We start from the raw sequence: 26,576 nt of genomic DNA, 5'->3' as shown, positions 1-26,576 counted from the left end.
GGCCCGCGCGCCAGCCTGGCGGGCTCGGACGGCGGCAGCGCGCGCTCCAGCGGCATCAGCCTGGGCTACGACCAGCGCCACGGCCCCGGCCCCGGGCCGCCGTCGGGGGGCAGCGCGCGCTCCAGCGTGTCCAGCCTGGGCTCCCGCGGCTCGGCGGGCGCCTACGCAGACCTGCTGCCGCCCGGCGGCGGCCCCGCGCCCGCCCGCTCCCCGGAGCCTGCCCCGTTCCCGTTCCCGTTGCCGTCGCTGCCGCTGCCCCCGGGTCGGGAGGGCGGCCCGAGCGCGGCCGAGCGGCGGCTGGAGGCGCTCACGCGGGAGCTGGAGCGCGCGCTCGAGGCGCGCACGGCGCGAGACTATTTCGGTGAGCGCGCGGGCCGGGGGCGTCCGGGATGCGCGGGGCTCTGGTAGGGTCTGTTCTCCCGGTGCGGAGGTGAGGGACAGAATCGAGTTTGTTGACAGAGTAAGCTATTTTCTGGACACTTAAAAAAGTTTCTTAGAGACGAGTTTTTACTGTGTGGCTTTGGCTGGAACTGACAGAGAGCTTCCTGCCTCTGCCCCTCGAGTGCTGGGATTAGAAACATGGCAAAAGGTTTGTGTATGTAAAGTACCCTGGGAGGTTAGCAGAAAGTGGCAGGTCCCTCGTTTGTGACCCGGTACCGGTGTTGGGAAGGACAAGCTTTCTTAACTGCAAACCCATCCTCCAGCCCCTTTTGCTGGACATTCTTGCTCATCCTTAGCACCGCTCCCGCTCACCCTGGCAATGCTGATCAAGAGCAGAACGGGTCTCACTCCCCTTCCAACTGTGTCAGGCTTAGCTAGGGACAGAGACTTGGGCTGTCATGGGTAGCCCTGAACCTGCTCAGCTTGGCATGGTTGGTACAGGTCTGTAGTCCCCGCACCGGGGAAGCAGGGACAGTGGGATAGTTAAAGCCGGCCTGGTCTGCATGCAGTTCCAAGCCAGTCAAGACTAGGTAGCCAGGCCTCGTTTCAAAAAGTGGCAAGAGAAAATGGACTTTATACCCTCAAATGCCAAAGAAAGGGAGTAGGAGAGCAGCTCTGCTGAAGAAAGCACGTGCTTTAGCAAGGCCCCTGAGTCTCTGGTGGCTTCCTGTGGCACAGTACTTCAGGTGAGTCAGGGTAGAGGGAGTGAGGCTCCTGGCTTGGCGGTGTTCGTGGCTAGCAAGCCAGGAGAGGGCCAGCTGATCTCCAGTTTTCTCAAATTCGGTAGAACTAGCAGCTCCAGGTTGCTTTGAAGTAGCTCTTGGGGGGAGGAGAGGCTGTCCCTTAGCGGGTCAGGTGGGTGCACTTGGGGGGTGGGGGGGAAGTGAGGGTATGAGAAGGTTGTAGCCCAGGCTGGCCAATGTGTGGCATAAAGGGTTGGCCTGTGAGGAGACAGGATGGGGACTCTGGTTTAGCAGAGCTGCTGGCTGCTGTTAATGGGCTGGGAGTAGGAGGTGGGGGAGAAACCATGGCCTCCTGCCAGGAGCCTAACTGGGGCATCTTCTGACCTGTCCTGGCTCTTCCAGCATCTGATCACCTGGCCCCCGCACACTTAGAGGCTGGCCTTGTCTGTCTGTCGGCCCCCATGTCAGTCTGTGTATTACTCTCTGTAGGTAACAGGGCAGTAAAGACTGATGGCCAGAGACGGCGGGAGCTGAGGCTTCTTTCCAAAGAGCAGCAAGAGCTCAGCTTCAGCCCTTTTTGCCCCACAGGAGGCTGAGCCGGCCTCTCTGAATAAAGTCTCATCTAGTGCAGGCTGCTGGAAGAATGTGCTCTTTAGCCAAGGATAGCCTTTGCCTCTTGCTTCACCCCAAGTGCTGGGACTACAGGTGTGTACTCTCCCAGCCAGATTGTGGGGTGCTGAGTGCGGAACCTGGGGCTCCGTGCTCAGAAGCGCTCTGTCAGCTGAACCGTATCCCAGCGCAGTTTCTTTGGCTAGGGTCTCATGCTGTCCTCCAGCCTGACTGCAGCTAACCATCTCCTTCCTCAGTCTTCCTTCCTTCCTCTCTCCTCCCTTCCCCCTTCCTTCCTAAATGCAGGGATTACAGGTCTGAGCCACCATACCTGGCTTAAATTCTAGAACCCCCAAACCAAAAATAGACCTTTTTTCTGGTTCTTAAAAATACGGGCAGTTTGCTTGCACTGTGTATCTGATGACAATTGACGTTTCTAAGCTACAAAAATGGCCATTTCCAGGTGCAGTTGGCAGTTATATCCTGTGCTGCAGAATGACATCAGGCAGCAAAACCAAAAACACAGATGTGTTGATTCCGTGTTTGCTTGCTTGCTTTTTAATTTTTTAAAATTAATTTTTATTACATATTGTGTGTGAGAGCGTCAGATCTTCTGGAACTGGAGTCACAGATGGTTGTGAGCTGCCATGTGGGTGTTGGGACTTGAACCCGGCTCCTCTGGAAGAGCAGCCAGTGCTGTTAACTACTGAGCCATCTCTCCAGCTTGTTTGCTTTTTGATTTAAAGGCCAGAGCCTTAGCCCAGACCGGCCTTGTGCGCTTCCTGTTTCAGCCTCCCAAACGCTGGGATTATGTGCACATGACATCCCAGCTTGCAGTTTAAAAAGATTCAGATTTTTTTGACCTGAATAAATAGCTCTTACAGAAGGAAGTCTGACTTCCGAAAACCTTGTCTGTGATGCCATCTCGAGGTCCCCTCTCGCTAGTCTCTGCTTCAGCCGGCCCTGGTGCCATTTCTTCGTGTCTTCCCAGTTCTGCCTAACGGAGGCTGTCTGCCTCAGGACCCTGGAGCCGCTCCTCCTGCTAAGGTTCTAGGGCCACCCTGTTTTTGCTTCCTTCAGCAGCCTTTGGTTCCGACTGACTCCTGTTTGAGTCTTCACAGGACCCCCCCACTCTGAATCGCTGAAGTGACCCCAGCTTTGCTGTTCTGCCTGGCTGTTAGGAGCTTGGAGAAAGCCACCAAGAGCAGGATGGATTTTTTTTTTTTTTTATTAAAACATTTCAAAATTGTATGTGTGTGTATATGTGCGCGTGTAGGTGGGCGAGTGGAGGTCACAAGAACCAACTTGTGGTTCTCTCCCTCCACCATGCAGGTGTCAGCCTTAGCTGCAAGTCCCTCTCAGCCATTTCACTGGCCCTGGGATAAGTTTAGGTCTTTGACCTCAGTGGCCTGCAGGGCCCTGGGTTACCCTCAGCCTCCATTGGCTTTTCTGTTCCCTCCGCCTTCTGGTCTGCTGACGCCCGTGCTGCTTCCCGCTTCTCTCAGGCTGTGGAGGGGCGGGCTCAAGGGCAGTCTTTGTGGACTGGCCTCTTGTTCCTCCCTCTGTGCTTTCGGTCCTCGGCCAGCCTCGCTCTCCTGCCGTCTGACCTCTAACCTCTACCTCCAACTTGAGCTTTCCATTACTGTAAATCTGCAGAAGGGTCTTTCTCACACAGGCACAGGAAGAGGGTGGCGTGCTGGTCGGATGGCTCAGTGCCCCCAGTTTTGATCCCCAGGATCCACATGGTTGAAGGAGAGCCCTGGAAGTTGTCCCCTGACCACACATGTACATTCGCGTGTGCTCAATGTGCTTTAAAAAGGCACCAACAAATTCCTGAGTGTTTATAGCCACAAAGACCCTCTGCCTTTTCATCTTCCCTCCTTCCCATTTCAGTCCTTCGTGTTTATGTTGTTTGTTTGTTTGTTTTGTTTTGTTGAGATAGGCTTTCTCTGTGTGGCCTGGCTGTCCTGAACCTCATTCTGTAGACCGGGCTGGCCTCGAACAAACAGAGATCCACTTGCCTCTGCCTCCTGGGGGCTGGGGTTAAAGGTGGACACTGCCACTGCCCACTCCCACCTCAGTTTTTGCTCGTTTCCCCTCTCCGCCTAATTTCTGAGCTGTCTCGTGCCCTGTGGTCCCCTCTTCTTGAGGCAGAATCTTGTACTGTAATTCAGGCCGGTGTAGAACTCTCCGTCCCGCTCAGCTTTCTGATCACTGAGATTGCAGGCATCTACCCCACACCCGGCCATCCTCAAGTGTTTTTATTAAAGCAGTCTGGGTCCGTGCTTCGAGAAAAATCAAGTATGCACAGAAATTAATGCAACACAGAAGCTTCCCCTCTTACACACCTTTTATTTCCCCTTTTATTCTTTGCTGGTTTTTAAAGGTTTTTACTTAAATGTATGAGTGTTTTGCCTGCATGTATATATGTGTACCATGCCTGTGCCTGGCACCCACAGAGGTTAGAAGAGGGTGTCAGATCCCCTGGAACTGGAGTTACACATGGCTCTGAGTATCCATGTGGGTGCTAGGAGTCAAATCCTAGCCCGTCCTCTTCAAGAGCAGCCGGTCAGCCAATGCTCTTACCCGCTGAGCTTTCTCTCCAGATCCTTGTTCTGACAAAGCACCTTACTGTCACTGCGTCGGCTGATCTGGAACTCACAGCATAGGCCAGGCTGTCCTCCAAGTCACAGGGAAGGGCCAGCCTCCTCCCAAGTGTGGTTATAGTCATGGGCCCCCAAGCTTGGTCTCCCAGCCCCTCCACTCCACCCCCATCTTCCAGTGTTGATTGGTAATTCAGTCAAGTAAATGGGAAGATCTGATTCTCATAGCTGGTGGGGGAGCAAGATGATGGGAAGGAAGTATCCCCTCTCCTCTAGGAGGAGAAGTCATGTTGGGGCCTGGGTGGCATGCTCTGAATCAGGACTGATGGGAAGGAGTGAAGTCAGGCTGAGGAACAGACCAGGTGTGCTGGCGCATAGCCGTTAGACCTGGTGCTTGCCAGGCAGGTTGAGAGCGCTTGAGCCAGGATGTGGACGCCAGCTGGGGTGGCATAAAGAGGGTGGTGAGATGGCTCAGTGTGTTAAGTTATTTTCTACCAAGCCTGAGGTGTGTTCATTCCTCAGGAGCCACACCATCAAAGCAGAGGGTTACAGTCTGGTGGGGCAAAGGCCACAGAAGCAGACGGGCCTCCCCTTTTGTGTGTGTGTGTGTGTGTGTGTGAGAGAGAGAGAGAGAGAGAGAGAGAGAGACAGGGTTCCTCAACAAGCCCTGGCTGTCCTGGAACTCACCATGTAGATCAGGCTGGTCTTGAATTCACCGAGGTTAGCTTAACTTCCCCTCTGCCTCACACCTGGCCGAGAACTCACATTTTGACTTGAAAGCAGGAGGCAGAACATATTGGAAAGGACCAGAGTCTTTTGAAACCTCCCCCTCACCCCAGTGACACACCTTCTCCAACAAGGCCACACCTCCTGGTCCTTCCCAAGTAGTTTCACTAATTGGTGACCAAGTATTCAAACATGAGCTTCCAGGGCTATTCTCACTCAGACAGCCACAGAGACGCCAAGTAACCAGATCGTGCAGCCTCGTGAGTCTCTTGGAGGCCTGGGCTAAAAGTGCACTTGGCTTGGGACCAGGTCTTCTGTTCTTCTGCCCCCATCTGGCCTGCTGCGGTGGTCGCCAAGTTCCACACAGTATTCCCAGATCTCTGCATAGACAGCACTGCCCTTCCAGTTCAAGATGTAAAGACTATTGTGGACCTTCTCCCACCATCCGTGTAAAACTCCCATGCCTCCAGATGTGTGGGCAGGAAAGGGCCCACACGTGCCAGGCACACGCTCTGCCACTATGCCGAAGCCCTAGTCAGATCTCGCTCTGAGGCTGTTCTGGAGCTTTCTGTGGAACCCAGGCTGTGCCTGAATGAGAGGCATGCCTCAGCGTACCTGGTCCTTTAGATTCCCCTCTGCTTTGTTTTTGAGACAAGGTCTTGTATAGGCCATGCTGGCCTCCAGCTCATTATGTAGCTGGCCTGCCTTCCAAGTGCAAGGATCACAGGCATGAAATCCACCATGTCCGGCTGCCATCGAGTTATTATTATTTTTAAGATCCTTTGTGAAAATTTTGTTTCTACTTTTATTGCTGTGTGTTGTGTGCTTGTACGTGCGGTAGGCCAGAAGAGAGCATTGGACCGAGTAAAACTGGAGTTACGAATGGTTGTGAACCAAGTGGGTGCTGGGAATTGAACCCAGGTCCTCTGAAAGACAAGCCAGTACTTTTAAACACTGAGCTACCGCTCCAGTCCCATGATTTATTCGTGTGTGTTTGTGTTTAGTTGAGGGTTCAAGACAGTGTTTCTCTGTGTAGCCTTGGCTGTCCTGGACTCAGGACCAGGCTGACCTCGAACTCACAGAGATCCGCCTGCCTCTGTCTCCCCGAGTGCTGGGATCACAGGTGCGCGCCACCGCACCCGGCTGATTTATTCTCAGGAGCCTTGCTTTTCTCCGTAGTGTTTGCGTCATCTGACATTACCATTTCATCTTTGTCATCATTACCGTTGTCTTTTGGTGACGGTTGTTTGAGATGGTCTCTGCGCAGACCCTCAGCCAGCCTCCAGCTTGCTCCGTAGCCCAGGCTGGCGTGGAAGTCTGAGCTGTCCTTTTGCCTTGGTCTCCTGAGTACTGGGGGTGCACAGCTGTGCATCATCTGACAGCTACCCTGCTTATGGGACATTGTGTGTCCCCCGTTGTGCGGAACGCTCGGTCCTTGGGGCTGGGGATCTTCCTGCACCGCGCTTTCGCTACATTTAAGATGTGGGGTGGGTGGGCAGGCAGCAGGCTGTCGCTGTCTGTGGAATGGACTAGGGAGTATGTGAATCGTGGGCAGATGGGGAAGGGGTTCCTGACGAGGGCAGTGGCACCTTTGAGTGAACCTCTGTGGGCTTCGGAGGCAGCAGGAAGGCTGTCAGTCTGAGGCGGAGGGCGGTGGCGTGCTGTTTCTAGGTTTAGGGGTGATGGTTATGGCCGACTTCCGCCTGTGCTCTGTGAAGCTCTTCGAATGCTCAGGCAGCCGTGGCTGGCCCTGCGTGCTGCCTGTGGACACGGCCTTTCTAGTTACCATGACCAACTGCCGGGCTGAAACCACTTCAGGGAGGAGGTGATTCCAGCTCATGGCTTTGTACTGTCTGTCACAGCAAGGCGGCCATGCCGGCTGGGGCTGCCCAGTTGGCAATGGCGGGTGCATCGGGGCCCGGACTCACTCAGCGGATTAGAAAGCCCCATGTTTACACCGAGGGCAGAGTTGAACTGCAGCCTTCAAGTCCTGTGCTGGTGGCCTGTCTCCCCAGCGGGTGCTTAAAACAGGAGTCTGCGCGGGGGGGGGGGGGGACCTCACACCTTCGCTCGCCCCGCCCGCCCGACTGTTAGGGCCCTGGGGGCGCTGGCCTTGGGGGGTCAGCTTGAGGGTCAGGCAGGTGCCCTGAGCGGCCTGGCCAGGACACCGTGCAGAGTACCAGCATCTGTTCTGCTTCTCCCGCACAGGCATTTGTATCAAGTGTGGGCTTGGCATCTACGGAGCGAGGCAGGCGTGCCAGGCGATGGGGGGCCTGTATCACACCGACTGCTTCACCTGTGACTCCTGCGGTAGGTGACGCCCATCCCGCTGCCCCTGCCACTCACTCGCTCGCACCCGGTCTCAGGCAGGGGACGCTCAGCCCGGGGGCGGAGGGAGGCTGCTCCGGGGCACACATTCTTTCTGCGCACGTGGTTGTCCACAGAGCTTCCGTCCACACAGGGTGCTGCTCCCCTGGGAGGGATGGGGCGTGTTGGTGAGAGGGGTTGCGCCCATCTGCACATGTAAACTTTTGTTTTTCGGGATTGTTTCTTTTCCTTTATGGGTATGAATGTTTGGCTTGAGTACGTGAGTGTGCACACGTGTGTGCCTGTGGGGTCCCCAGGACCGGGGTTCTGGCGGCAGGTCACCGTGCGGGTGTTTGAACTGAAGGGGAGTCCTCTGTAAGAACGGCAAATGCTCTTAACTGAGTCAGCTCCAGCCCCTGCATGGTGCGTGTGTGTGTGTGTGTGTGTGTGTGTGTGTGTGTGTGTGTGCGTGTACGTGTACGTGTGTACGTATGTCTTAGATAGGGTATCTGTTGCTGCAATTAAACACCATCACCAAAAAGCAAGTTGAGGAGGAAAGGGTTTATTTGGATTACATTCCCTTATTGTTCATCATTGAAGGAAGCCAGGGCAGGAACTCAAACAGGGCAGGAACCTGGAGGTAGGGGCTGATGCAGAGGCCATGGAGGGTGCTGCCTACTGGCTTGCTCAGTTTTCTAACAGAACCAGGACCACAACCACAGGGATGGCACCTCACACAGTGGGCTGGGCCCTCCCCCATCAATCACTATTTCAGAAATTGCCTTACAGCTGGATCTCATGGCAACATCTCCTCAGCCGAGGCTCCTTCCTCTCTAATGACTAGCGTGTGTCAAGTGACACAGAACCAGCCAGTACACAGTATAATGTATAGCACTGAGTCAAAGAGAGGCTACCTTCCAGAGAGCGTGAAGACAGAAGACAGCGGCTCCTGCCTGTAACACTGCCCTGGGGAGGCTGAGGCAGAAGCAGGGAGTTCAAGGCCAGCCTAGGTGACAGGGAAACCCTTTCCCAAAAAGAAACAACCAGATTCCTCTGCACCCAGGATGCACTACCGTTTCTCCAGGTGCCAGTTTGGACAAACCTATTTACTGTGATGCGAAGACTGTCTTAGGCTTCACATCCTGCTTTCCTTTATTTGGCTGAGTCATTAATCCACACCCATCTTCTTCCACAGAGGACCAAGTGCACTGTGGTTAGATCCTTTTTTTCCCTATGCTTTTTTGTTTTTCCTGTTTTTGAGATTTTCTTTAAAATAAAAGTGGGGAGAGGCAGGGTAGGAGATGGTGCAGTCAGTAAATACTGCACAAGGATGAGAACCTGATTTGAGCCCCAACGTCTGTGTAAAACAAGCGGAGTGTGGTAAATGGGGTCCCGGTGCTGGGAGGAGGAGGAGACAGGAGGCTCCCAGGGTCTGGCTGGCCGGATCATCTGCCAAATCCGTGAGCTCCAGGTTCAGGGAGAGGCTCTGCCTCAAAGAACAAGATGGAGAGCTGTCAAGGAAGACATCCAGTGTTAACCTGGCTTTCACAAGCACATGCACACACACACACAGCATTTTTCTAGAAATCTCCCGTATTTTGCCTTCTTCAGCTGTAACCTGAGGAGGCTACAACAACACTGAGACAACAGTGGGCTGAGGCAGGAAGGCCCTCAGCCCTTAGATCGGCTCTATCCTTAGGGCAGCTGCTCTCGTGGTGGTGAATTCCCTTTAATCTGTGCTGCACATGTCAGTGTATTCCTGACTCCAAACAGTGGCCCGTCGTGTGCACAGCCCACAGCTTGTCTCTCTGGTAATCCCCGACAGGCCCCGGACTGCTGAGAACGCTCTCGTAGCGCATGTTTTCATTTCTCTTGAGTAAATCGCCTGGAGTGGGGGTCATAGGGTGTGAGCATGTTTCTCTTTATAAGAGGCTGCCAATTGTCTTCTCAAGGAGCTGGTCCGGTAACAGTCCCCTTAGAAACTTAATATCGCATGTCTGCACATTTGCCTATAATTGGCACCCGCGCCTTCCTAAGTACCCGTTCTGCCGGGTAGAATCTCCTTGTGGGTTTACTGTGTATTTCCCAGGGAGCAGCATTTTGTTTGCTTTTTGGCCATTAGTGCATCTTCTTTTTTAAAAAATCACTTACATTTTTATTATGTATTTGTGTGTGTGCAGATGGGACAAAACTTGCAGGGGCCAGTTCTCTCCTACCCCATGTTGTTTCAGGGATCAAACTCAGGTTGTGGGGCATGCAGCAAGCATCTTTGTTGCTGAGACATCACATATATATATAGGTATATATATACCTATATAAAATTGGGAATTATTTGAGTGCTGGTGCCCAAGGAGGCCAGAGGTTTCAGATCCTCTGGAGCTTGGAGGGACTGTGAGCCATCCTGTGGGTGCTGGGCAGTGAATTTAGTTTCTGCAAGGGGGAAAAAAAAGTTAAATTTTGATTAATCCCAGTTCATCAGCTTTTGTGTGATGGGGTTGCAGGTCTGAGCACTCAGCACTCATTTTGGACTGACAACAACTTTATCTCAGAGTTGCGTGTGCCCACAGGGCAGCCCCAGGGGTTGCTTCTCAGGAACTGGTTTTGTTTGTCCGCTTGTTTGTTTTTTCGAGGCAGGGTCTCTCACTGGGCCCTGAGGTATAGCAGTTACGCTGGTGTGGCTGGCCAGCAAGCTGCTAGTACTCCTTGTGTCTGCCTCCTCGGCGCTGGGCTGGCAAGGATGTGCCGCCATACTTGGCTTCTTATGTGGGTCCTGGAGGTTGAACTCCGGTCTGCACCGTGCGTGCAAGTACTTCACAGACTGAGCCACCTCCCCAGCCCTTCCTCTCACTTTTTTGTTTTGTTTTGATTTTACTGATTTCTGCAGAAAATAAAAGATGCCGAGATAGGTAGCATTTGAAAATGAACACAGCTGTTGCAAGCTGGGAAGAGTCCAGAATTTTACCCTGCAGCACGCTGGCAGTTAACCCGATGACAGAATGCACATGCTTTTTGGTTCAAGCAAACCTCCTGCCTCAGCCTGTGGAAAACCAGGAACTCCAGCAAGCCCCACCATGCACAGCTTGAGGAACTCCAATATTTTACGATAGGCTGTCAGCAAATCTCCCCGACCCTGTACCAAAGGCACATCCCATCTTTGTAATGCTGGGCAGCAAGACTTTCCCAGAGGAGATGCACTCTGTTTCCTGAGGAGTTTGCTCTGCAAGCATTTCCCCCCCTCCCCCCAAGACAGGGTTTCTCTGTGTAGGCTTGGCTGTTCTGTCCTTACTTTGTAGACCAGGCTGAGCCACACCCCAGCCCCTCACTGGGGGATTCTAGGCAAGGGCTCTACCACTGAGCCACACCCCAGCCCCTCACTGGGGAATTCTAGGCAGGGGCTCTACCACTGAGCCATGCTCCCGTGTGCCCCCAGCTCTGGAGTATTTTGGGGAAGGGTGTTTCTGTAGCTTTCAAGCTGGCCTTAAACTCCTGCTGCCTCTGCCTCTTGATCTGAAATTACAGTGTGGGCCACAAAGCTGTTTAAGAGAAAAACTACTTAATATCTCAGCGATGTGCCTGATGCAGCTGTGTATTTTCATAAGCACCCTCACCAGGCCGTAGTTTCTTCTTGTTGCCAGCAGCTCCTGGCACCTCCTAAGGGATGGTAATGCCAGCTGAGGCAGTAGAAAGATAGAGGAGTGGAGAGGGGACCTTCCTGCCTTTGCTCTGATTACAGTTATGTTGACTGTTCTAGTGTCTTCTGAATACTTGTTTTTGTTTTAGAGAGGGTGCATTATAGCCCAGGCTTTGTAGCCAAGTGTAACCTTGAGCTTCAGGTTCCTCCTGCCTCCGTATCCCAAGTGCTGAGATCACAGGCATGTGCCACCACACTCAGCTTTATTATTTGGTTTTCAAGGTGGGTCTTAGCCTGTAGGCTAGGTTATCCTCCAATGCTGGGGTCCTGCCTTCACCTATGGGATGTTGGGTTAGAGGTGGGAGCCACCATTCTGGCTTGAAGTGCTTATAGCAGCAGTGTAGCACTAAAGGGGTGTTTGGAGATGTTCATAGCTCACTCTCGCATTGGTTGGGGTGAGAGCTGAGACCCAGGCCGGGCTTTGTCCCTGGCTCCAGCATGTCACCCTTCCCCTTGCAGGGAGACGACTCCGAGGGAAGGCCTTCTATAACGTGGGCGAGAAAGTGTTCTGCCAGGAGGACTTCCTGGTGAGTCTCCCCGGTGTCGCTGGCCGAGCTGGGGGGGAGCAGGGAGGGACCCTCCTTCGGACTCACATGCCGACCTGAGGCCAGCGACAGTGCGTGCCCCTTTGTCACGTGACGTTCTGGATCCTGTGTCCCCTCTCAGTACTCCGGGTTCCAGCAAACAGCTGACAAGTGTAGCGTGTGTGGACACCTCATCATGGAGATGGTGAGAACCTCCCCAGTCTCCCGGAGTGCCCTGCCCCTTCCTTTTTCTAGACCAGTGGCAGGGCCCTGAGCCATCGCCTCTTGGGGGCGCCGCTGAGCGTCCCGCCCGCACTGACCTTGTAGTTCCTCTCAGATCCTGCAGGCCCTTGGCAAGTCCTATCACCCGGGCTGCTTCCGCTGCTCCGTGTGCAACGAGTGTCTGGACGGGGTTCCCTTCACCGTGGACGTGGAGAACAACATCTACTGCGTCAGAGACTATCACACGTGAGTGTCCGTGCCCGAGCTGTGTGGCCCACCGCTCTCTGTTTCCTGCCTGCCTCTGCCTCTCTGGGTCTTGCTTGTCTCCTTTCCGGCCTCTCTGTGTTTTCTCAGCACTTGGGGCAGGTGTATTAGTGACTTTTCCCACTTTGGTGACTGAATCCTCCACAGAACGGTGTAAGGAGAGGTTTATTTTGGCACACAGTTTCATGATGGGCAAGGCCTGGTGTTGACAGCATGGAGTTGGGGACAGGAGCAGGAAGATGGGGTGCCTTACATGGAAAGAAGGGACATTAGGAAGGAACCTGGAGAGAGCTGGAACCATTAAGTTACTTCCCCTAGTGACCCACCTTCACTAGCCAAGCCCACCTCCAGAGGGCTCCACAGCCTCCCCAACAGCGCCACCTCCTGGAGAGCAAGTGTTCCAGACATGAGCCTAGGGGAGGGGTTGCCTTGAAGCCATAAGGGCAGGGTGGGGCAGGTTGTGTTTTCTGATCCTTCTCCTGGGTAGTCTGGCCGTCAGTCCCCTCCTGCCTTCGCTCCCGGCCTTTGTCTCCGTACCCCTCTTCTTCCTGGTGAGCTTACCAGCTTGCTCCCAAGAGAAGGGCCCTGGCCTCGCGTGGGCAGCCAGTCTGTGCTGTGGCTCTAGGCTCCCGCTTGGGAGCTCTGGGCCTGTGCTGCTGCTGAGTTTGGAGAGTGATGCCAGCATTGTCCTTGGTACTCAGGGTGGAACAGGGGTCTCCCCCAGGGATGGCTTCAGTCCGGCTCTGAGGGGCCAGAGGTTACACAGGAGAGGTGTGGAGAGAGACTGAAGCCACCCTGGAAGAGGAAGTGCATCCGCTGTTAGCTCCAAGAAGGCAGAAGCTGCACAGCCAGTGTCCACACTCGGGCCAGGCCGCCATGGAGCCTCGGGAGTAGATCTGCCTCTGCTCACTCACGTCCGCTTTATTCTTCCAGGGTGTTTGCACCAAAATGTGCCTCCTGTGCCCGCCCCATCCTCCCTGCACAGGTAGGAACACTTCCCCGGGAAGCAGCAGGTGCCCGTCCAGTCCTGCCTGCTCTGCCTCAGATCCTGGGCCAGGGTGGCCATGCTTTGCCTCCCTCGGGCTCATGCGCTGGGTGGGATGGGTGGATCCTGGGTGAATTCCAAGGAAGCCATGGCCTGTTCCTGGCTTGTCTCGTTGCAGCGCTCCGCTCCATTTTCTGGAGGAGGGGAAGGGCTGCTCACTGGGCTGGTTCAGCTCTGCAGTGAGTGCTCCTCGGACCTGAGGAGCAGAGGAGCACTCACTGCAGAGCTGAACTCACTCCAGCTCTTAATTTTGGGTCTTTCTGCATGAGCTGTGTATCTCCAAGTCAGCCTTGGAGAAACAGGGCTGGTAGTGGGAGTTCCACTTTGTTCCAAAGTTTCGGCTTTGGAGAGGTGCAAGTAGTGTGTGTGAGCCAGCCACCGTATCATTTTCTTACTGTCAAGTGCACCTGTGTGGCTGCCGTTGGGGGTGACGCCCAGGGCGCATGCACATTGATTCTTGGGTACCTGCTCAAGTGCAGTGTCCATGTGCCCAGGTCTGTCTACCCAGTGTGGCCTGTTGTAGACAGGTCATAGTGCTCCAAGTCCAGGAAGAACGTGTGTGAACCCTGCCTCTCCCTCCAGGGCTGTGAGACAACCATCCGTGTGGTGTCCATGGACAGAGACTACCACGTGGAGTGTTACCACTGTGAGGTAAGCCCCGGCCTCACCGACACCCTCCCCGGCCAGCCTTTCCTTTCCCACGGGCACCTGCTCCGCTGTGCCCACTTCTCTTTCAGATGGTCAGATTTTCACTAGGTGGGGTGTTAGAGGTAGTAGAACAGATGGGAATTTAGACTTGGCAGTGTCCACGTAAGGTGATGTGTGCTGTTGGCGGGAGTTGTCAGAACCTTGGAAAATCAGGGAAGGTTTCCTGGAGGAGATAGCACCAGCCCAAGAGTTGAACAGTGAATGAGAGTTAGCCATGCAGGCAATGAGGGCATCTTGAGGCAGTAAAAAGTGTGCTTATGTAGAAGAGAGCGTGCGTGTGTACATTTGTGCATAAGTGCATACATGATTTTGTGCTGCTGGTGAAACTGCCAGAGGCTGGGGATAGAGGCCCTGAAGGCTGAAGAGAGAGAAGTTTAGCAAGATTCCACTGTGCTTTTTGTTGTCTGTGAGACAGGGATTTCACATAGCCCAAGCCGGCTCCGAACTTGGTTCTGTAGCTCAGGTTCACCCAGAACTTACACTCTAGTTTTATAAGACAGGGTTTTACTGTATAGCCCTGGCTGTCCTGGAACTGGATATGTAGGTCAGGCTGGCCTCAAACTCAGAGATCTACCTGCCCCTGCCTCTCGAGTGCTGGGATAAAAGGCGACCAGCCCTAGAACCTGAGCTCTTAACTGCCGTAGCCTCCTGAGGCCTGGGTTTCCAGGGTGTGCCTAAGGCGGGTGACTTTTGCATCCTGCCAGCTAGGCATTCTGGCCTCAAAGAACAATTAAGAACACACTCTTGCATAGCCGGAAAATACAATGTTTGTGGGTCACCCTGTCATCTCCGCGTTTTAGTTCAAGAAATGGCTTTCTCTCTAACAACAGTAAACCATATACAGTAAGAACAATTATGAGAACTGTTGGGGTAAGAATTATAGTCCATCTGCATTCGGCAACTTTGGAGAAAATATTCTAGTGTCTATCTGAAACACTTTATTCCTTTTATATGTCTTAAATTATTTTCTTATTATTAAGCTTTTAAATCCTCTCACCTTCATAACTTGCATTTACCAACCTTGAAACTTACCTTTTTAGACCCTAAAATACTTCTTTACATCCTTAGCCACCTAAGCTTTTATGTCTTTGAACCTTGATGAATGTTACACCTTTTTTGTGTGCTTTCTTTTTTGAAACCAGTAACAAGGAAAACTGTAAAACTATTACTCTCTAGTCTTCAATCTTGTGAGAGTCCTGAGAAGGATAAATTTTACCTGAGTAAACAGGAAGTGCAGAGCAAGTAGCTTCCAAGTATATAAAGATGACAGAGACTGAGTGACCACCTGGACAGTCACCCAAGGCTTCTCAGTGTCAGTGGGCATCCGTCTTCGGCCGCCATGCCCAGGAGATCTGACAGACCTTCCTGTGAGTTGGGGATTTTGAAGGACTGTCCTGCCCTGTCTAAGCACAGTGTCGTGCTGTATGCAGTTGGGGTCAAAGGGCAGCTTACAGCTTTTGCCATATTTGAAGCAAGCTCCAGGCGAGGTTCTTCTGCGCCCATCATCATCTTCAGAGGAGGAGAATAGGGGTGCTGCCAGGTACTGATATGTCGCTCTGTCACAAAAAGCCTTTCATCGGCAAAACATCTTACATTCCATAGTCTACAGATTTCTGAAGTATTTGAAGACCACCTGTCTGTTGACAGTAGTGCAGATAGACAAACGTTGCTTGTTTTTGGCTATTTATTATCTGCTTAACTTTGAAAACAAGATATAGGAGGCTAAACAAAGCTTATTTCTTCAATTATCTAAACTAGTACCTAACATGACTACAAGTTTGATTATTTACAGGTGGCTGACCAATAAATTGCATTTCTTTTCCTTTTTTCTTTCTTTTTAAGTTTACTATTCATACAGGGTTCTGCCTGCGTGTCTGCCTGCAGGCCAGAAGAGGGCACCAGATCTCGCTACAGATGGTTGTGAGCCACCATGTGGGTGCTGGGGATTGAACTCAGGACCTTTGGAAGAGCAGCCAGTGCTCTTAACCTCTGAGCCATCTCTCCAGCTTTAAATTGCATTTCTTAATTACCCTAAACAGTTTAAAATAGTGGCTTTTAAATGAATTGCATATACACATATAAACGTACATATACAGTATGTTGTAGCAAGTATAACCTTAAATTTCCGTTACACAGAAGTCCATACCAATCTAAAATATTTGAGACTCGTTGCTTTCTTATTCTAAAAGGAGATATGATAATTCACCCTTTTTCCTATCAAGGAGAGACGATACCCTTCTTTTTTTTTTTTTTTTTTTTTTAATTTACCCACTTTTCCTTCCCTTTTCCCCGTTTTCCCCCTAACACTAGATAGGAGAGAAAGATATAGCAAAGGGGGAACCCTGAATTTAACCCCCGTTCCTTTGTTTCCTCCCTGACAAAGACCATTAATAACTTGTAACCGATCCTCCCCCAAATGACAGCCAACGTCCGTGACCCACTGAACAGCCAGTAACTCCCCACCCCACCTCTCGGGATTGAGGTTGTTTACATTGCCTCCTGCTGTCTAAGGCGACAGCATCTTTTGGGGACCCTAAGAAAATTGTGATATTGGCTGAGTCCTGGGAGAGCTGGCTGCTTCATTAGCTGTCCAGGAGGTGTGGGCCTAGCTGAGGCTGGCCATCAGGCTGGACCACCTGGGGCTAGCCACTGTGAAACTGTCCTGGGTGCAAGTTTTGAGGAAACATCAGGACCTGGCAGGTGGCTGGAACAGATAAAGAAGAGTGAATCTTGTCAAGGCTGCTCTAACTTCATTGCTGTTGTCTCTTTGCTCTGAAAACACAACTTTTAAAGGTGACATAAGGACATCTCCATAGTAACACACATTTGGAATGTGCAGTGTGCACAGATCAGCGAATGACGATTCTCTGCCCTGTGCAGGAGCAGGTGGAAGGCATCTGTCAGTCTTTACATCAGTTTGAAGTGCATAACCAAACTGTAGCTGGGTGTTCTAAGTCCCCATCTGTGCCACATGAAAGGATGGCATGCAGTCATAAGTCATGAGGACCCAGTAGCCAATAACATTGATTGGCTGAGTAGCTGGCCTTCCAAGCTGTTCCTGCACTGGAGGATCAGCATTTGAATTGCCTGTTTTGGATCTCTTCTGGATCTCTTCTTCCAAGTCTGCAGCCAAGATTTCAGGAGGTCTCTCATGGTCAGTCTAATCTTTATGAACTGTGAAGGAATCCATAGCTTTCATAACCTCTTCCCCAGTGCAGCACATTTCCTGACTGCCATGCTAAGGTTAACACATCTTCTCATAGTCTATAGGCTGATTTTAATTCAGCAGTCTTCTCTAAAATCCATTGTTTTTCAGCAGCTGTGTTACCTGTTCCATTGACATTTAAAATACTTTAAGTTAATATGTAATCTATCTTTGAGGGAGCTCAGATCCCCCTTCTGTTCATGAACATTGCCTTTAAAGTATGGTTAGGTCTCTCCACAATTGACCTGCAGGGTCGTAAAGTAAGCCTTTAACGTGCTTTATATTACAATTAAAAGATGTTTTATTTTACTGGATCCATATGCCAGAGCATTATCAGCTTTAATTTGTGAAGGTGTTGCTAAGATGGCCATCGTTTCTAATAAACCTGTAATTACAGAAGCAACCTTTTCAGAACTAAAAGCAAAAGTCCATTGGAATCCTGAGTAGGTATCAATTGTATGATGTACATACTTTAATTTTCCAAATTCTGTAAAATGAAACACATCCATCTGCCACATTTCCTTTCTTTGGGTCCCTTTAGGGTTCCTTCCGGCAGGTAATGGAGTTTGGTTATACAGAGAACAAGTCGGACAGTTTTTTCATAATTTACTTGTCTTGTTACCAGGTTACAGAAATATTCCCTTTAAATTTCCACTATTTATGTGATGCCTTTTATGAAAATTTGAAACTTCTAATAGTCCTGATTTTTTACTGAAGTACATGGGCTTCAGATTACTTTACTTATATTCTCTGACTTATAGCCCGCCACCCCTCATTTATTGGCATCTGTGTAAAAGGTCGGAGCTTTAGAAATTGGTATTCCTTACTATATGAGGTAGAATCCAACTAGTTCTTTAAATTGAAGTTGCCTCTTTGGGGGGGCTTGTTAATTCCTCCAAAGAAATGACTTCAAGCTCTTTTTCCCCCCTTCTGTGTCTGTGTGTTTTTGTTTGTTTGTTTGTTTGTTTGTTTGTTTGTTTTTGAAACAGGGCTTTTCTGTGTAGACCTGCCTGTCCTGGAACTCACTCTGTAGACCAGATTGACCTCAAACTCACAGAGATCCACCTGCCTCTGCCTCCCGAGTGCTGGGATTAAAAGTGTGCACCACCACCCAGCTATCTTATTTCTTTCAGAATCAGTCCAGAAAGTTTTTCTGAAATTTCTTACTCTGTGCTAAATATCCATTCTAAAATAGTATCTCCTCTCTGCATAAGAATTCCTGTGGGAGAATAGTAGAAGGCAAAATAACTAAAATGCAATCAATCTTGGGATCCGAGTGGTCCGCATGTAATCTCAGTTCTAGCAGAGCCAATCCTCTCTCAGCTTCGGCTGGTAATTTTCTCGGACTGTTTACGTTCGAATCAGCTCATGCGGTTTGAAATGAATTACTTAGCTCTGGAGTGGCTGGCCCCGGTGTGGTCCACGTCCACTTAATATTCCCCAGCAGTTTTTGAAAATCATCAAGAGGTTGTAACTCATCTCTTACCTGTATCTTTTGTGGCTGGATTTTCTGTAGGCCTATGTTATATCCTAGATAATTACTGGAATCTCCTCTTTGTGTTTTTTTCATGAGCAATTTGTTACTCCCAACAAGGCAAAATTCTCTTTACTTCAATAAACAGTTTTTCGAAGGTATCAGAAGCAGCCAGTAAGATACCATCCATATGATGATAAATTATAGACTGAGGAAACTTTACAAATACTTCTAACAGCTGTTGTACAGAATATTAGCAGAAGGCGGGGCTGTTTAACATCGTGTGGCAAGGCCTACCACTGGTGCCTTCCAGACTGTTGCTGATGGTTAAATGTGAGGGCAGTGAAAGCAACATTTTCTCTCCTGTTTAAAAGCAATCTTTCAAATCAATCAGTATAGTAGGCCACGCCTACCCACTACCTATAGTAGGTAACAAAGAAGTTAAAGGGACTCCAGGTTGTAAGGAACCTCTAGGCTGAATACTTTATTGCAGGCTCTCGGATCTTTTAGCATCCTCCATCTTCCAGATTTCTTTTTAATGACAAATACAGAATTTCAAAGGTTGGTGGGCTCTTCTAGCGGCCTCCACCTGCTCTTGAATAGCTGTAACTTTTCCTTAGTTAATAGCCACTGCCTTACCCAGACAGGTTTGTTAGTTAAACCGTTTTAGTGGTAGGGCGGTGACAGCACCATACACATTCGGAGCGCTAACATCTGTTGTGTCCTGCCTATGGACAGCCCGGATGGTCTGTGACTGTTTTTGATAACATCTTTCAGTACCTTTATCAGGAACATCTTATGTTATGGATCGTTTCTGAAGTTGCAGGAATGTTAATCTGTGTTTTCTGTTATTGTAGTAGATCTCTTTCCCATAAATTCATGGCTACATATGCCACATACAGTCAGAGTCTTCCCGTTTGACCTTTTAGTCCTATACCTTAATCCATTTTAGACCTTGTTTTACCTGAGACAGTGTCCCAATTCCTAGGAGCTGGGTAGATAGATGCCTTTTGAAGTGGCAAAGCTGGATTCCAGGAATCTTGGGAAATTATCATTGCATCTGCCGTGGCATCAAAGAGTGTTCATGCTTTCAACCCTGATCAGGGCCTCTGTTCGTGTTTGTTTTAGGAGGGCCAGTGGAAAGGCCTCTTCAGGTCCGTTGGAGGAATTACCCCTGGCCAAGCAGGTGGTCGTAATTCCAGTTTGTTAATTGAGCAGGGGGTTTGGCCCTTGTTGTAGTCCCACCTGTTGATTAAGTATTTTATGTTTCTAAGCTGTGGGTAGTTGTGTCCTGCACCCTGAGATTATAAAGCTGGCTGTGGGGGGAGGTGCCGCAGGTGGAGATGGCCTTGCACTGTTGCAGCTGCAGGAGTGGGGGAGGGTTCCTCTCACTGCCTTTGAGAGCCTTGGTCTTTCTAGGGTTCTTGCTCTCCGTGGCCAACGGGAGTCAGGGTCTTTGTTCTCTGTGGCCAGTGAAGGCTCCAAAGGGAGGTAGAGAGGGGAGGGCTGTTGTGGACGGGAGAGTAGCTTTTGCTTAATTAAATAAGTCGTCCTATGTGGAATGTGGCTAGGGGCATCCCTGTCTAAGGACACTCTCCAGATGAAGTCAGGCGGAGAGCAGGGGGCCCTGCTGGGGAGAGGCAGCCCTGTCTAGACTAGGAGGACTGCGACCTCGAACAGCAGGTCCTTCCGGCCACAAACTAAAGGAAATCTAAAATCTTGAGCTTGGAACTATGATGGTGGTCGCGTAGTGGAATGTTGTTTTTGTTTTTGTTGTTGTTTTTCAGAGTTAGATTAATAAATTCTAGTGAATAATGTCAAATCTCTGAACAGTCTTAATACAACAGTAGCATAGCAGCAGGAAGAAATCTGAAGCATTTTTATCTGTTTATCTCTTTTGGATACCTGAAATCATCTTTTTAGACCCTCCAACCTTCAGAACTTGTATTTACCAACCTTAAAACACCTTTTAGACCTACCTTTGTAACTTGTATTTACCGGCCTTCAAACACCCTCTTCAACCTTCAACTACTTTCTTTAGAAGCTTTCTTTTGTACCTTTCAGTTATAAACCTTGCAACAGCTTTTTTAAAAAGATTTACTTATTTGTCATGTATACGGTGTTCTGCCTGCATGAGATCTCACTATAGACGGTCGTGAGCCACCATGTGGTTGCTGGGAATTGAACTCAGGACCTCTGGAGGAGCAGACAGTGCTCCTAACCTCTGAGCCATCTCTCCAGCCCTTGAACCATCTTAGACCCTCAAACATTTTTTTTTTTTTTAGATCCTCATTTAGGCTTCTGTGTCCTTAGATCTTGTGCTCAATTATTTACCAGGAGACACAGGTGAGACTGCTGGAGCAGCTGTCCTTCAGGGAAAGGAATGGTGGAAGGGTACCTCCGAGACCCGTTTTTTGATTCTGGTAAAAAGGCAGGCTGTGTCTAGACCTAGTGGTAGTATCTCCAGGATAATGAGGCCGAAGGCCTGGTCCCCTGCACATGAGGAGGACCGAGAAGGCATCTGGAGCCTGTTCATCTTTAACATGAGGTCTGTGAGTAAGGCTAACCTGTTTGCCTTTTAAACGAGAGATCTCGTAGTTGGTAGTTTTAACCAGCTAAAGAACTGACTAATGAACTAACATAGTGGAACACCTTGGGATAAGGAGCTAATTGCCTGTTTTCTAGCTGTGACGCTACTGTTAGCTTCAACATAATCAGAGACCTGAGAAGGATAAATTGTTACCTAAATGAATCTATATATTAATCAAAATAACAGAGTCCATAGTCCACTACCTAGACAGTTGTCCAGGTCTCCTTGGCAACAGGAGCAGAGACAAGCCTGGCCTTCAGGCACCGAACCCCTGTGCTTTTTTTCTGTGGAAGGAGAACATGGGAGAGACTGACCTCACCTCGTTTTCAGCAACTGGAGACACTAACTCCGGGAGTCCAGTTTGTCCACAGTTCAGGCTGGCCCCAGCAGTAGGCAAGGCATTGGGAGCAGTCTGCCCAGTGGTTAACATACCACAGTCCAGGATTGAAATCATCTGTCTTTGTGTCCCCAATCTTCTTGGAGACTTTAGGAGTTACTGTCAGGATTTGGGGGTCTCTATCTGTCATGATAAGCTTAAGCATGTTAAAATGCCATATTCATCAGGTCTGTGGCAGGTTTGAAGGCTAACATATTTGAGTTAAGCGATCTCCGTTTGTCTTTAGTTATCTGCTCCAGGTTACACCTTGTAAACATAAGACATAATTATATAATGTCCTGTAGGTGCTTGAGGATCACACCTATTTCCAGTAGATGTAAATAGACAAACTTTTTGTCTAGTTTTTCTAGACAAACTAGAAACAAGCTTGTTTCTAGTTACTTTGCTGCCAGTCATGTGACCGCCCTTAGTCAGGATGGGGTGACTCCATGCCTCCGCTCTGTTTACCAGAGTCAGCCTGGCAGCTGGCCACGTGGCGGCCATCAGTGTTGCTGCTGCTCCCTGTTAAGTTGGAGCCTTAAAAACCAAACGTGGTCCATAAAAAGAGCGGAACAGTTTTTTGTATGATTTAGTTTATAAAAGTCTAAGGCTATACTGGTAAATTAATGACATTACCATATTCGGAAAACAAGGCTAAATGTATTTCTAAGGTGGTGATTTTTAACCTTTTTTGAGAGTGAAGATAGACTGTGCCTAATGACTAAGTTTTGACATTGTAAACAGTTGAATGTCTCTAGAATGAATATAACCAATTTAAAAGCATTTCTGTAATTATGTCTTATGGTTTAAAATTATTTAAGCAAAAGTTTTAAACTGTTGACCCTGGATTTTAAAAACATGCCTGGGTCTGAGAAAGGCTGAACAATAATCCGTTTCTAGAGCCAGTGATACAGTAGACCAGTATAAAACAACTTTAAAATTACATTTGAATTTATTATACCAGATCTATTGGCCAGGAAATCTGGAATTGAACCCAGAGCACAGGCAATGGCAGCAGAAGAAACAGCATTTATTTATAAATAAAAAAATTAGCAAAGACATACTAGTTAGACATATATTTTAGTTAGCTTGTTAATCTGAATAGACTTTTACAACCTTGAAAGTTTACTGTCATACAAAAAAAGTTTAAACCAGGAATATACAGTATATCATAAAAAGTATAACTTTGAATTTTTATAAAAATCCATACAAATTTAAGAAGAGACCTGTCCCTTTCCTTCGGAGATGAAATAATGAATGGAGAGTTAATTGTGACAAGGAAGTTTTCTAAGTGTTGCTTCATGCCTCGTGGCCATTTTCAGATGCTGTAGTCACATGGCAGGCTTGTAGTTTACAGGATAATCTTCAGGTATTTTTTCATTTTTATTTTTTGAGAGCAAAGAGGAAAGTCTTTAGAGTTGGGAAGTAGAGTCTTAGAGATAAGAGTCTCTTGGGAAGAGCAGAGTTTAGATACTCGGGAACCATCTGTCTTGGTCTTAAGATTTTGAAAATTTGGTAAGGCAATGTTTGGCCTGTGGATGCAGCCAGAGTTTGTAACAGAGTCCATTGCGGGTGTGGGGGGGAGGGCATCACGGGGAAGCCCTGTCCCTGTCACCAGCGGCAGGAGGGGCATGCAGCAGCTAGCGAGCAGCAAGCCAGCGGTCCGGTGGCCAGGCCATGTGGAGTAATCTCCAAGTAGAAAGCAGAACCGGGTTAGCAGACCAGTGGAGCCAAAGAAACAGACAGGTGGTCCGCACATACCCAGAAGTGATCTACAGAAAGCCGGCTACGTCGAGGCAGCATGCTGGTGTGGCAGGCAGGGCAGCCACCCACGCAGCCAAGCCGGCTCCGGCTGCCGCATGCTTGAAGCACGGTGTGCGCGTGAGAGCAACCAGGCAGTGTGAAACGGCTGTGGAGCAGGGAAAGTAAAGGCACAGAGAAAGAGATTTTAGTGTTCTCCCGGTGGCCTGGGCGGTGTGTCGTGAGGTCCTGAAAAAGCGGCCTAATGGGCAGAGCTTGGAAGTCCGAAGGGGAACATGCCGTTCCATGGGTGAAGAGAAAAGTAAATTAGTTCAGCCAGCCTCGGGGCATCCCCTGAGTAAAGGGGAACTAAGGACAGAAACGGCGCAAGCTGGCAGAGCAGATCTCTGCCAGGGTCCCCGTGGGGGATGCCCACATAAGCACGGTTTCTCCTGGTGCCAGAAGTTTTCTGTACAAGAGAGAGAGAAGGGGTAGAGAAGAACCACCCAGCGGGGAAACCGTACTGACTCAATTGGGCACACCTATCGGTTGGTGGCACGGAAGGAAATTTGTTGCTGCCAGGAGAGCCCGGCCGAGTCTCACGGTGCCAAAGTTAGCATTAAGAAACCCAACACGGGGCTGGAGAGATGACTCAGTCATTAAGTGCACTAGCTTCTCTTCCAGAGGACCTGAGTTCAATTCCCAGCAGCCACATGGCAGCTCCTAGCTGTCTGTAGCTCCTGGTCCAGGGCATCTGACCCCCCCCCCACACACACACACACGTACATGCAGTCAAAAGACCAATGCACATAAAATACAAAAAAGAAAATTAAAAAAAAAAAAAAAAAAAAGAAGAAACCCGCCACAATGTATTTAATATAAGGAAAAAAAATGTATTACCAGACAGAGGAGGGGCACTGCAGAAAGGAGAAAAACCGAGAAAGTCAGAGAGAGACAGACACGAATTGCGCTGGCGGCTGGTGATGATGTCAGGTTGCTAGGCAACCCCTAGAAGCAGGCTATTGGCTTGTAACTATTACAGGATGCCCCCCCCCCCCCCACGGTGGTTCAGGGTTGTGGTTTTTCTTCTGCAGGACTGTGGGCTGCAGCTGAGCGGCGAAGAGGGGCGCCGCTGCTACCCCCTGGAGGGGCACCTGCTCTGCCGCCGCTGCCACCTGAGGCGCCTCGGGCAGGGCCCGCTCCCCTCGCCTGCTGTGCACGTGACTGAGCTCTGAGAAGCAGCCGTCAGAGGGAGGGGTGACCGTGCCCTCCTCTCCCCTCTCCACCCAGCTGCTGTTCCTTCCGCAGGGGCCGGACCCCAGCGACCAAGAAGCGATTTCTATTTATTCACCTTCCGTGCCTCACTCAAGCCACTTCCCTGCTGGATTCCAGGACAGCCGCTCCCCAGGCCACCTTCCTCAGAGGCAGGGCCTGGAGGGCCTTGGCGCCGGTGGGCACGCCTTGCTTGTGTGCGATCACAGAGCCGGGGAGCAGTGACAACCTGGGAACACCACGATTTGGCCTTGGTGGGTGTTTTCAGCAGCATTTCCCCGCTGCTCTGGATCCCGGTTCTGGTGCTTTTGTAGCATCCTCAGTCCCTGAAGACCCTGGGCAGAGCCAGAAAGAGAGAGAGCTCGGGAGAGGGCTGCCTGTACTTCCGGCGGGAGCATCTGTGCGTGCTGTATCAGACCCCACCACGAAAGCATATAATGACTTAAATTAAGTTTCTTTCTTTCTGGAGGATGTTTGCATTTTCTTTCAAAGAATAGAGTTTTCTTCTAAAAGCGTGGGCCAAGGTGGTTATTTCTTAGTCACGTCAGGCTCACCCGTGGACACAAGTTCCTGCACCATGTAGCCAGAGTTGAGGTGGTAAGAATGTTTGAGGCCCTAACTATCTATGCACAAATTCCCCTAAAGTCTGGCCGAATCTGCTTCAGATTTCAGTGGGCGTTGTGTGTCAGGGTCTCACGGGAAGGGATCTCATGAGCTTCAGACACGGTGGGTGTGAATTAGATTTTCTTTGCAGAGAGAATGGTCCTGGGCACTGGGAAGTAGTGATGAGGGTTTGGAGCACTGTGCCACGGCCCTGGGCCGGTAGACTCGGCACGTGTCCCGTCTGTTGGCAAGGAGCCTTTGTTGTCAGCGAGAGCACTGCCAGTTCTCTTGTGGTGGCGCTTTCGTTTGGCTCTGCTTTTGCCCCTGAGCGTCCCGCATGAGCCTCGGGAACAGTGCGCTACGTAAGTGTTTGCAGAATCATTTGACAGGACTGAGCACTAGTGTAGCGTTACCAGGGAACCCAGGGGGTCACCTCCGTCTCACTCTGGGAGTCTAGAAGCGGGCCAGCCGGTGGTGGCACACGCCTATAATAATCTCAGCTCGCAGAGGCAGAGGCAGAGGCAGCCTGGTCTACAAGGTGAGTTCCGGGGCAGCCGGGGCTACACAGAGAAGCCCTGTCTCAGCACAACTCACAGTCAGTCTTTTTAAGTCCCATAAGATGTTTAAATAAAAGCTAGTGGGCAGCTGTCCCACGTGTGGTCCCCAGCCGCCGCCACATCGTCAGATTCCCCAAGGCTGAGTGCACCTTCATAAGAGAGTTCACTCCAGTGGTGTCACACCCAGTGGTGCTGAGAGAAGTGGGCTTGCACTCCCAGCCATCTTCCTTCTCGGCTGGCCCAACTGGCCTACCTGGGCTGGCTTGCTTCTTTCCTACAATGGTCTGCCTGCATGTACACCTGCACGCCAGAAGAGGGCATTATAGGTGGTTGTGAGCCACCGTGTGGTTGCTGGGAATTGAACTCGGGTCCTCTGGAAGAGCAGCCAGTTAACCTCTGAGCGGTCTCTCCAGCCTCTGGGGAGAGGGGCTTTCTACCGGAGTTTGGACATGGGTCTGAAGAATGGCCACATTCCTAAGCCGAGTGGGTCTCAGTCAGGTCTTGTTGGCGTTGAAGCCAGGTGTAAGTGTGATCCCGCCAGCTCAGAACTCCAGTGGGCATCTCCTTTGTTAGTTTGTTGAGACAGTGTCTCCCTATGTAGCACAGGCTGCAGTTGAACCCACAGTCCCCCTGGCTCAGTTTTCCAAGTGCTGAGATCACAGGCATGAGCATTGATTGGGGCATACTTAACCGAGGTTTGCTAGAGGCCGGCCTCTGACTAGAGCCCTCACCGTGGCTGTGAGCAGGGGCTGCCTCTGACCCCGCCCACGGAAACACTTTCTTTTGTTTCCTTTCTCAGCAAAACCTTCTGTCTCTCTCTCTGCCTTCCGTCCATCCATCCACCTACATCTCTCTGTCAATCATCTATCTATCTGTCATCTGTATCTTTCATCAATCTGTCATCTATCACCTATCATCAGTCTATTATCTTACTAT

General features: G+C 50.3%; 1 protein-coding gene across 1 annotated transcript in view; it reads left to right on the top strand.

Moving 5' to 3' along the window:
• Wtip (WT1 interacting protein) overlaps positions 1-24,995 on the top strand; it is a 25,835-nt gene extending 840 nt beyond the window's left edge. The window contains exons 2-9 of the mRNA XM_055594701.1: positions 2-361; positions 7,271-7,372; positions 11,520-11,587; positions 11,727-11,789; positions 11,922-12,052; positions 13,004-13,055; positions 13,698-13,766; positions 24,303-24,995. Of these exons, the coding sequence (XP_055450676.1) occupies positions 2-361; positions 7,271-7,372; positions 11,520-11,587; positions 11,727-11,789; positions 11,922-12,052; positions 13,004-13,055; positions 13,698-13,766; positions 24,303-24,443 (986 nt within the window). The 3' untranslated portion in view covers positions 24,444-24,995. The remainder of the gene's footprint in view (position 1; positions 362-7,270; positions 7,373-11,519; positions 11,588-11,726; positions 11,790-11,921; positions 12,053-13,003; positions 13,056-13,697; positions 13,767-24,302) is intronic.
• Positions 24,996-26,576: the final 1,581 nt, after the last annotated feature.

The sequence above is a fragment of the Psammomys obesus genome, unplaced genomic scaffold (assembly GCF_907164565.1).
Source record: "Psammomys obesus unplaced genomic scaffold, mPsaObe1.curated_primary_1811, whole genome shotgun sequence".
NCBI lineage: Eukaryota > Metazoa > Chordata > Mammalia > Rodentia > Muridae > Psammomys > Psammomys obesus.
This window is presented reverse-complemented; position numbering and strand designations above follow the sequence as displayed.